We start from the raw sequence: 11,179 nt of genomic DNA on the forward strand, positions 1-11,179 counted from the left end.
AGTTTAAATACAAGTAGTACCCACACTGGTACGATTATACAGTCGTGGTGCTAAAAGGATAACACAAAAAGCCCTGATGGTTTATTTCCTTTGTGGTCGACCGTCCTCCTGTTTATTCAATTTACAGAGACAAAATAGGCAATTGCATTACGCATAATTATAGCTGTTGTTGCAGCCATATGAATCAAGATCAACAAATAAGAGCACGGCTGGCTCAGTATGTTCTATTTATACAAATCGCTCTAAAGGTGCAAAGGAGACAGGGGAGGGACTGAGCTCTGGAAGTGTTGCTGCAACGTCAAGTCGACGGGGGGAAAAGCAGGCGGGGTTTCAATGAAGTGCCAAGTACGTTTGTGTACAGAATGTACACGGACGTTTGTTTATACAGCGTTTCAGAGAAGAAAGGCTAGCAGTCTACAACACACGACTCGTATTTGTTACATTAACATGGGTCACGCACAGATTGTGAGCACGGTGACATATTTCGCCCGGAGTAGTAGTGCAGCTGTTCTTTAAAGAGGGGGAATGGAAGTGGCTCCCCCGGGATGAAGCGAATTATGACTTCACGGATTGTACTCTCCGTTTTGCTGGTGTTTTTGTGTCATCAACATCATGTGTCGTCAGGCTCCACTGACACTGACAGGGATATCCATGTTCTTACTAAACGTTCTGGTATCGGAGCAGTTTGGATCTCCGCAGACAGACGCGCAGTGATGTCTCTAGGAACGACGGATGAGGTTAGTGAGAAATTAAATTAGACTTGTTACGTGGCCCGTCCAAATTGAATTGACACGTTCACTGATGTACGCTTATTGCCCTGAGCGTTTATTAGTTTTGTTTATAATAACCTTGTGCAAGCCCTGCCCTGGCTGGCACTGGCTGGCTGGCTGGCAGGTTGTCAGTGGTTTTCACAGCTGTCACGTGGGGTGGTGGTAGGTGTCCCCAGCAGAAGTTCAACTTGTGTGCCACTTGTGTTGATTTATTATGAAATGACGCAGGCTTAATGTGACATCAATTGAGTCGCAGCAATTTCTTTTGTTATTCATACATTACTACATTATATCATAATGGCTATCTGTTCCTGATAACACCTGTGTGTGTGTGTGTGTGTGTGTGTGTGTGTGTGTGTGTGTGTGTGTGTGTGTGTGTGTGTGTGTGTGTGTGTGTGTGTTATTTTACTTATTTTCTCAGTGTGACCATGTAATGAACCTCAATGCTACAGAACGCTGTACATTTGTGAAAACCACACCAGACTGCTATATGGAAGATGGTTTCATCAACTACCTCGAACTGGCCTTTTGCCTGCTTCCCCCCAACTTCACACCTCTCACCATCACTTTCTGTGTAAGCCTTCCTGTGTGTGTGTGTGTGTGTGTGTGTGTGTGTGTGTGTGTGTGTGTGTGTGTGTGTGTGAGTGTGAGTGTGAGTGTGAGAGAGAGACAGAGAGAGAGAGAGAGAGAGAGAGAGTGAGTATGGTCTTGGGTGGGTGTCCTACACATTCCTGTTTTGTAGCAGTTGATTATGCTGGGAAACTACAGAATTATTCCACCCATGACAATGAATTACTCTTGAGTACACAGCAGAAAACGAATGCAGTCAGCCATGTTACTTTACTGGGATCGGTGCCGTCATGTGCTCACTTGCTGAGTAATGAAGTTGTGAGTGAATGTATTAATTGAACTCACTTAATGTCAAAATAACTTGCTCAAATTATTGATCTCAAGTCTACACATAACCCATAACATCAGCACCGGTTCAATAGATTTCCCATTTCAGATTCAACAGGTCCATGCTCAAGTTCCCTCAGCAGCTCAGCCCTATGTTCCCTCAATGTTAACCACTATGCCTAACCCAAACCCTAACCTCAGTGAGGGAACATAGCCAAGATGTGCTTCTAAATCAGTTCTTGTTTTTCTAGTACATATATTACACTTGCTGAAGTCTGACATTCTTTATCTTCCACATCCTCCCTACAGATTATGTGGCTCTTCTTCCTGTTCATTATCCTGGGACTCACTGCGTCTAAGTTGTAAGCATCTCTCTTGTTGCTGTAATTGTTATCCAGCCATTATTAGTTGGGCCTGTAGTTGGGTTTCTGTGCACTGCCAGTGCATGCATGCCCTGCCTCTGCAGAGTATATACCCAAAGGCATACAGCCAAATGCAATATTCCATTCTCATTGATTACATATTGTGGTGTAGTGAAGTCTGTGGTCACTCACACTCTCGTTACCGCTCTCGTGCAAGCGCACACACACCAGGCAAAAGCTGAACGTAATCTTTATGGCCGCTTTGTAATCACATGGAAACAGATCACATGACTGCAGTGAACGTTTTTGTTTCATAAAACTACTTGAGTTGTGAGAATGCATATTATATTTCCACAAAGGGAGACACAAAGACAAACTCATCTGCAAGCTTAGTAGACCATGTACATACTCTGTACAGTACAGTACAGTATGCTCCCCAGTGTTGAGGTATTCATTTGTAACTCACAGAGTGTACAAATGGAACTAACTGACATTTACGAGTCCATGTGGTTACATTTGTACAGTTAAATGAACACTGTTTGCTGTATACGTCAGTGGGTAATTGGATTTGGTTAATAAATACCTTAACTATGAGAACGTTTTCCACTGCTGAATGCTTTTGTGTTGCTGCACAGTAGAATCTTCAGTGTTAACCTTTCAATTTATAACTCCAAGAGTGTACAAATGCATTTATACACTGTACAGTATTTCAGTCACTCATTTGATGTTTCTCTACAGTTTCTGTCCCAATCTCTCTGCTATCTCCACTTCCCTGAGACTCACTCACAACGTGGCTGTATCCTTTGTGTGCATAAACCATTCATGATGCAGTTCCCACCTATTCTGGTATCAGTTCCTCATCAGTGAGTGTAGTGCAGTTCAATTGTTGACTGACCGTCATAGTAAGTTCCTCTGTCAGTGGGAACTTCTCTGATTACAGTCTTTACTTTCAATCACAGTCATGACTGGACATTTTGGAATCTTTTTCTGATTAATCTGTGAATTTTGCTTGACTGGTACGTGCGCTGAGGGGGTGACATTTCTGGCATTCGGAAATGGAGCTCCAGACATCTTCAGCGCCATGGCGGCTTTCTCACGCCCACACACTGCTGGACTGGCTGTTGGGGCACTGTTTGGTACGCAAGGAGACACATGCATATACAGTACACACTGTGACACACAGAGCGATTTAAACACATACAACAAAAAGCAAAACATTGCTGATGTACCAAGCTCACAACGCGACACATCACAATCATGCAGAGTGAGCTTGCAGATCTGCTATTTTCGTTGTTTTATTTATTTTTTTGACTCGTCCCTGTCCGTGTGTAGGAGCTGGTATATTCGTTACCACTGTAGTCGCAGGGAGCGTGTCCTTAGTCAAGCCGTTCACTGTGGCATCACGCCCCTTCCTGCGTGATATCATCTTCTACATGGCAGCAGTGTTTTGGACATTTGTCATCCTCTATAGAGGAACCATATCAATGGGAGAGACATTGGGTATGTACACACAGACACACACACACACACACACACACACACACAGACACACACACACACACACAGCATGACCCATCATTGTTGACAAAAGATTGTGTCGGCTTTGGTTTGAGGACCGGAATGTTGTACTTTCTTGCTGTAGGGTACCTGGGCCTCTACGTGGTTTATGTATTAACTGTTATCGTCAGTGCATACATCTACAACCGACAAAAACATTCAGTCAACGGAAGTGTTCGCAGTGGAACTGTGGAGACACAGGCGCCAGGTGAGACAGAGACGCACGCGCGCACGCACGCACGCACGCACGCACGCACACAATATGCACACACATCACATACTGATACTGTGTGGCCAGCCTGTGGGTGTGTGCGAGACAAGCCTGCTGGCTGCAGGAGGACTGGGACCCCATCACTTCCTCCAAACAGTCCATACACACAAACAGAAAGAGAAGAGGTGACTATTCATAATAACACCATCTATTTTCTTTTTTCTTTTTAGAGCTCCAGGCATCAGACTCTGATGATGAGGTCCCCTATATGGGTAATGGGATTGGGAGCATCCAGCAGGAATATGGTAGGAACCATACATATTTTATAAAGGTATTAGCTAGCGAGTATAAGCTAGACCTTATCTTTCTGGTCGATACCTTTGAAAACATCGGTATCAGCAGCTATGCAGCTGCTGTTTCCCCAACAGGCTTCCCTATTTTGAACTATCGTTATTGGCAAAGGTTTTCAAAAAGTTTCAAAAATAGCACATCTACAAGCTCACAACGCATTGCAACATGTTGCATTGTGAGCTTGGCTTGTAGAAGCCTCATATGGATCAAAGCGTCACGGAGGCCCCTATGAATTGATTTCTTCCTCTGCTGTATTTGACACAGAAGCACAGCATTAAATGGAAATGACTGTTCTATATATTTATCAAGAGGTTACATTTGTCACATGCTCATACAAGTATTTGCAGTTAACCATTTAATTTACCTTGCCCTACTACATAATTTGTTGACCACAGTTCCCCAGAGGTCTATACTTGGTCCCCTCCTTTTTCCCCCTCTTTACCAAATCTCATCTCCAAAAACTGACATGCACAGAATATGGACATTGGGTTGTGTGGTTAAATGTTGGTGTGACAGTCAACAATGATCAACACAGTACATGTAATGAAAACAAGGCATAATTCAAGTAAGATTTATTTATATGGGGGTAATGCAGCACTACTGTGACACCACAATATAAGTTAATATACACCGGACTGTAGTTACTCATGTGCTATTACCTTGCACGTGTGCATTTCAGATGCCGAATATAGGCCTCTCCTCCCGTACTCTGAGTCGACCTGTCAGATTCTGCTGAGCTCCCTCAACCCGGTGGACAGCAGGAAGTGGAGGAGGAAGCCCTGGTCCTGGAAAGTACTTAAAGTCATGAAGGTGACTGCGTGTGTGTGCATAGTTTGTACTACGACAATGCACAATTATGTCTCTGCAACAATGGGTGACGTAAAGGGTGAAGTAAAATTGCTTTGGGCTCTGTGTTTAGAGGCCCCTGGTTGTGTAATTAAAATTTGGGGTAGTTTCTTTTTTATGGGCTCCTCACGCATACTTTGGAAAATCCTAGCCAATCAGAAAGGAATGTGAAAATGTTGTTTATCACATGACTCCAGAGACTTTTTGTGAGAGTTTTGGTCGGTAAGGTTAGTAGCAAAAAATGTGGTTTGAAGGAAATTAAAAATGACAGAAAATGTAGTAATCTACTAATCGGAAATGGGCCTATTATATGGGGAGTGAAAAGATTGTATGACCTACAGTTCATGTGTTCTAGGCCAAAATGTAAAGCAGCTAGTTATACTGTAGCACCACCATGAGGCTGATTTAAACAAGAACAAATGACAAATGTCATGCATGTGACTGGGACATCGGGTTGTTGGGATACAGTCAGCAAATGTACAGTACATTCACAGTCACATTCAGCGTATGTGACAAATAAATACAGTTACTGTACATCACCAGATGGTCCCCTCCGAGAACGTTTCCCAGAGTACATAGCAAGTCATAGCAAGCCTGCAGAGTCTCACTAGCCTCCTCATTCCACTGCTGCAACCTGCCTTTTGGACAGCTCCCTCTCTTTGTAATGTAGGCACGGACTAAACGAATGGCATTATGATCGGGTGTACTTAAAGGGCAATTCACCTCTGGGACAACCAGATCTTATTTTGTTGTTGTTTGGGACAAGATCAACACAATCTTGAGTGATGATTCATTTTGCATCATATGATGCATCATGCTGCATCTTATGATACATCATCATTCATGCTGAAATACTAAAATATCTCAAAACTCAGATTGAACACAAAAATTGTGTTGATCTTGTCCCAAACAACAATAAAATGATATATGGTTGTCCCAGAGGTGAACTTGCCCTAATGGGGGTTCCTTGTACTGTATGCTCTACATGTTTTCTTCACGTTACTATAACAGAGGTCGATTGTTTTGTTTCCCAGTTAACATTTGCTTAACTGTATGTGGGGAGAGTCTTTTTCAGCTTTTGACAGCTGTTATAGTCTCCCAATATTAAGACCAGGGAGTCTGGAGTCATTGCCAGAGGGGGGATGTAAACCAGAACAATGTTAAAGCTGGCCAATTCAAGGGGGAGATATCTACGTCTCAGATTTACAGAGAGCAGTTCGATGTCAGGTGCAGTGGTGGAAAAAGTACTCATATTCCTTACTTGAGTAAAAGTATCACTACTGCAATATAGAAATACTCCGTTAAAAGTAGAAGTCTGGAATACAAAATACTTGAGTAAAAGTACAAAAGTATAGGTATAAAAATGTAGTTACCAAAAGTAAAAGTAGAAAATGTTTGAAAATAGCCAACCTACAAGCTCACAACGTGTCGCCTAGGTATAAAATAGGGCTAAAGTGGTTAATGTATGTTTTATAATATTATAATGTACCGGTATACCTGCAAGATAACTAGTAACTAAAGTTTTCAAATAATTGTAGTGGAGTAAAAGTACCATATTTGCCTCTGAGATGTTGTGGAGTAAGAAGTAAAAGTATTGGGAATTTGAAATACTCAAGTAAAGTACAAATAGGCCTACCTCAAAATTGTACTTACCGGTAAGTAAATGTACTTGTACTGACTAGTGGTGTACTTTACAGTACACCACTAGTCAGGTGAACAATAATGTCATTTCTGTTCCCAGCCCCGTTCCAAAAAGAAAAAGAATGGAAAGGCCCTAATTTGTTCTCACACAGCAAAATACAGAGAGTTTAATTAAATGTATTGAAATTTTTAAATTGACTGTGCATCTGCCATTGTGTTATGTGGGGCAGTTAAGCTGTAACTGTGCCTTTCGTCCACCAGATGCCACTGGAGGTTCTGCTTCTGTTGTGTGTCCCTGTCGTTGATCCTGATAAAGAAGACAAGAACTGGAGGCGGCCGTTAAACTGCCTCCATCTGATCACCACCCCAATGGTGTGTGTGCTCACCTTCCAGTCTGGAATATGTAAGTCACTGTTGCACGTTGTCACCTCCCTGGCGAAGAGAAAGGGAAAGACCTACTACCACCACAGTCCCTTAACTTTCATGTGCTCTAGTATGTCACTAATGGACCATTTTCACTGTGACATTTTGACATGTCATAGATGAGTAAACAAAGCTGAAGGTATGATGACATGAATTGTATATATGTTTCATTGAGGTGTTACCTTCATACTGGCACACAGAAACACCTAAATTAAACAGATGTAGAATTAATGTACACACATGCACTAATTATGTAATTGGTGTGAATACTACTCATAATCGGTGTCACATGTCATATTTATCCGCTGTACTGATATAGCTGATTTGCCTTAAATCTTTACGAAAACAAAATGGAATCGTGTGGGTCTCGAGATCCACATGGAAGCACCGACGTGATCTATGACAGTGGTCCTCAACCTGTGGGTCGTTAAAATATGATTATCTTGGGTGTCACAGCCTGAAAAGGTTGAGAACCACTGATCTCGGTCGTCTGAGACATATCTGTGATGTATGAGGTTTCCTTAGTATCCTCTTGCTTTGGGTCTAGATGCTGGATATATGATCCAAGGAGAGTTCCCCCTCTGGCTCCTGATTCTTCTCCTGGGCATGTTCTTCTCTGCCATCATTTTCTGTACCACCACAAACGACTGTCCTCCCACCTATCACCCAGTAAGTAATGTGGGCTTTGGAGGTGGATAAAGGTCTCATAAAGCCTGTAGTATCTGGTTAAGCACAACAAACAAATATTTCTATTGTCTTTTGATGGTCGATGCTTGACAGAAATAATTATAACAAAAATAATAATAATTTCACCCCTCAGCCTTATGGCTAAGCCATTGGGGTGTCTGTTGGGGCAGACAGTTAGTTCTTTACCCTCATGCTCCTTGTGAATTGCGAGGACCTGTTTTCGAGTTTGTTTGCCCGGGACTCAAACTAATGAAAACAGCCGATCGCACAATGCGTTGCTTCGCGCAGTGTTGTGAGCTTGTAGAACTCATATCTCCGGCACCGTTCCCCCTATCCATGCCAAACTTTGCACACACACTCCTTGGATGGCAACTCACATTTCCCACATAGCCCTCTTCCCGCGCCACCATCAGGCTGATCTTTGCAAAACACATTTTTGGACACTGCTCCTACAGGTCTTGGCCTAAAATCACGCAAAGCGGATCTCTAACGTCATGTCATCAACATGGATCTGTCCCATTTCCCACATTATGAAAAGAGAAGGAAGTCCGCACACTGTTTTGACGCTCCAGCGACAACTTTTATTTCATCATGAACAACGTTTCGACCCCAGCGGGTCTTCTTCAGGTCTCAGACCTGAAGAAGACCCGCTGGGGTCGAAACGTTGTTCATGATGAAATAAAAGTTGTCGCTGGAGCGTCAAAACAGTGTGCGGACTTCCTTCTCTTTTCATGGTGCGTATTTTTGGTCCAGCACCTGTAAATATTTTGGAGATGTGCGTGCTTCCTCCTCTGCTCATTTCCCACATTCCCTCCTGATTGGCTACGATTGCCTTCTAAAGTTTGTGTATGCGACCTGAAAATTGATTTGTTTGATTTTATTCATGAAAATCTTAGCTTTTTGGGGGAATGCTTTTGAAAATGTTTTGAAATAAAAATAATTAAAAGCTAAATGTAGGAAACCAAAAATGTTGTCCCGAGACCCACAATTGGGTACCGACCTAGTGTTCGGGAACCAGTGCTTTAATGGATTGTGCTTATTGCTCAGTCAGTTTGACATGCTTGTCCAATGTTGTTTTTCCAGCTGTTTGCTCTTTTGGGGTTTGTGGTGAGTGCCATATTGATCAGCACAGCAGCATCAGAGGTGGTCAGCCTTCTCCACATGCTGGGTGTGGTGCTGAAACTCAGTAACACTGTGCTGGGACTCACCCTGCTGGCCTGGGGCAACAGTATAGGAGGTAAGATTAACCAAGGCATACGCACCTTTATCAGACCCTGTGAAAAGATGATATCTGGGATTATAATTAACTCAACTGATGGCCTAGTGCAGTGGTTCTCAAGATTTTCAGGCAGTGACCCCCAAAATAATCATATTTTAACTGGTGAGAAAACAATGTTTCACATTAAGTTAATCATCTGGGGACCCCCCTGGGGGCCCTGACCCACAGGTTGAGAACCACTGGCCTAGTGCACTGTTTCCCAAACTCGGGACCCATTTGTGGGTTAAAACTCTAGTTAAAAACTAATTTTCTTTTCCTACAAAAAATACAATTATATAGGCTACATTTAAAAAATCCCCTCCCCCCAAAATGTTTTTATTTTTAGCAATAAAAAAAGATTGAGAAGATTTTTTCAAACAAAGAAACAAACACATCTAAGAAATTCCATAAATAAAATATAATAATTAAGAAGTCGTTAAAATAGACAATCTACAAGCTCACTTGTAGATCTGCTACAGTATTTTCATTAGTTTGGGTCCCAGGCGAATGTCTAATTTCTCTTTTGGGTCACTGGCTAAAAAGTTTGACCTACTGTATTAAATGTCTTTTCAGATTGTTTTTCCGATATCACCATTGCACGTCAGGGTTACCCAAGAATGGCCATATCTGCCTGCTTCGGAGGCATCATCTTCAGTATCCTTTAGTATGAAATATATATTTGTCATGAAATGTATATTGTGGACATGCATTGCACAAACTTGTGGCATATGATTGTCAACCTCAAATGTCTATTGTGGACATGCATTACACATACTTGTGGCATATGATTGTCAACCTTGACTGCTTCCATCAGATATGCTGTTTGGTGTGGGTCTGGGCTGTCTAAAGCAGATGTTTACGAGCCATTCTGAAGTACAGGTATTGTCCCCATCCCACCCCAAATCCCTATACTTTTGTGACTCACATTGCAGGCCTAGCTACGGCAGAATTGACCAGATGTACAGGAAAACAAGTACTGTAGCTACTTGACATGCATTGAGGTTAAGCTGTGTTGAACACTAATGAGCAGACATCACATCATGCACCTTTATGTTGTTTTCCCTTCTGCAGTTGGAACCAGAGGGTTTGCTGACATGGATTCTTGCAGGTTCTCTGGGTTTGTCTTTAGTCCTTTCCTTCGTTATTGTTCCACTGTGCCGGTTCCATCTGGGTCGGACCTACGGGATCTTCCTTATCGTCTTCTATGCTGTCTTTCTTGTCATTGCACTGCTTACAGAGTTTGGAAAGATCCATCTCGTCTAGTCCAAGACTCTTTTTGCATCTACTAGTGCAAACACTGGCCATGCAATTTGTGGACACCTTATTCTCTCAGAAGTACTTTATTCTGGAATAACAAGTACACCTAGATATTATGCGTATTATCCAGAGCTGTGCTGTGGTTGGTTCCAGGAAACAAGAAGGATACATCTTTTTTTCCTCCCACCATTTAACCAGGTTTTTCACATTGAGATCAAAGATCTATTTTTGCAAGGGAGACCTGCATCAACGTGAATGACCAAACGGATATTTCAGGACACAGCGTGGTTTCGTTGTGAACAATGTGAGCTGATATTAAGGGCACTGATCATTTTGGGGGAAATGGGAACGCCGTGAATGGCCCTTGGAACACAGCCAAAAAGATGTTCTCCTTGGGGAGCATTGAACCAGATCACGTTGTGCCTTTACCTTTGTTTGTATCGACCAGAGCTGCTGTAGCACCTCAACAAGAGTGCAAACACATGGATGACTGCTCTTGCCATCAATGAGACTAGAAACAAGGGTATTTGTTGTGCAAATCAATTTCAATGTAATAACTGGGCTTTACAGCAACTGTAATGTTAAATATCCTGGCACAAAGCTGCTTTTGACAATACTGTTTTTTACTTGTGTAAATAACTATTTGGTAACTACCTTTTGATTAAATCACTTTGGTTCAGTATTTGCCTCTTTTCTTTTGTGGGGCGGCATATGCATAACATTTCAGACCAATCGTTCTTTTTTTGTTGATACAAGCGTGTCCAAAACTGGCTAATCAAACATTTGCACCTTGATGGATGTATAGACATTTTTCAAACATTGGTCAAACCTTCCTAACCTAACCCAGTGGTTCTCAACCCCAGGGGGGTCCCCAGATGATTAACTTAATGTGCAACATTGTTTTCTCACTCAACAGTAA

General features: G+C 42.3%; 1 protein-coding gene across 1 annotated transcript; it reads left to right on the forward strand.

The window, feature by feature from the left end:
• Positions 1-404: 404 nt before the first annotated feature.
• Positions 405-10,933, forward strand: slc8b1 (solute carrier family 8 member B1). The gene is made up of 15 exons (XM_080738255.1): positions 405-737; positions 1,192-1,344; positions 1,977-2,029; positions 2,768-2,825; positions 3,060-3,165; positions 3,362-3,529; positions 3,672-3,794; positions 4,028-4,102; positions 4,828-4,958; positions 6,897-7,038; positions 7,606-7,727; positions 8,829-8,982; positions 9,577-9,657; positions 9,818-9,882; positions 10,075-10,933. The coding sequence occupies exons 1-15, from the start codon at positions 546-548 to the stop codon at positions 10,264-10,266; spliced, it is 1,815 nt and encodes a 604-aa protein (XP_080594381.1). The 5' UTR covers positions 405-545; the 3' UTR covers positions 10,267-10,933.
• The last annotated feature ends 246 nt before the right edge of the window (positions 10,934-11,179 follow it).

This window comes from Nannobrachium achirus (genome assembly GCF_963921795.1).
Source record: "Nannobrachium achirus genome assembly, chromosome: 12".
NCBI classification, from domain to species: domain Eukaryota; kingdom Metazoa; phylum Chordata; class Actinopteri; order Myctophiformes; family Myctophidae; genus Nannobrachium; species Nannobrachium achirus.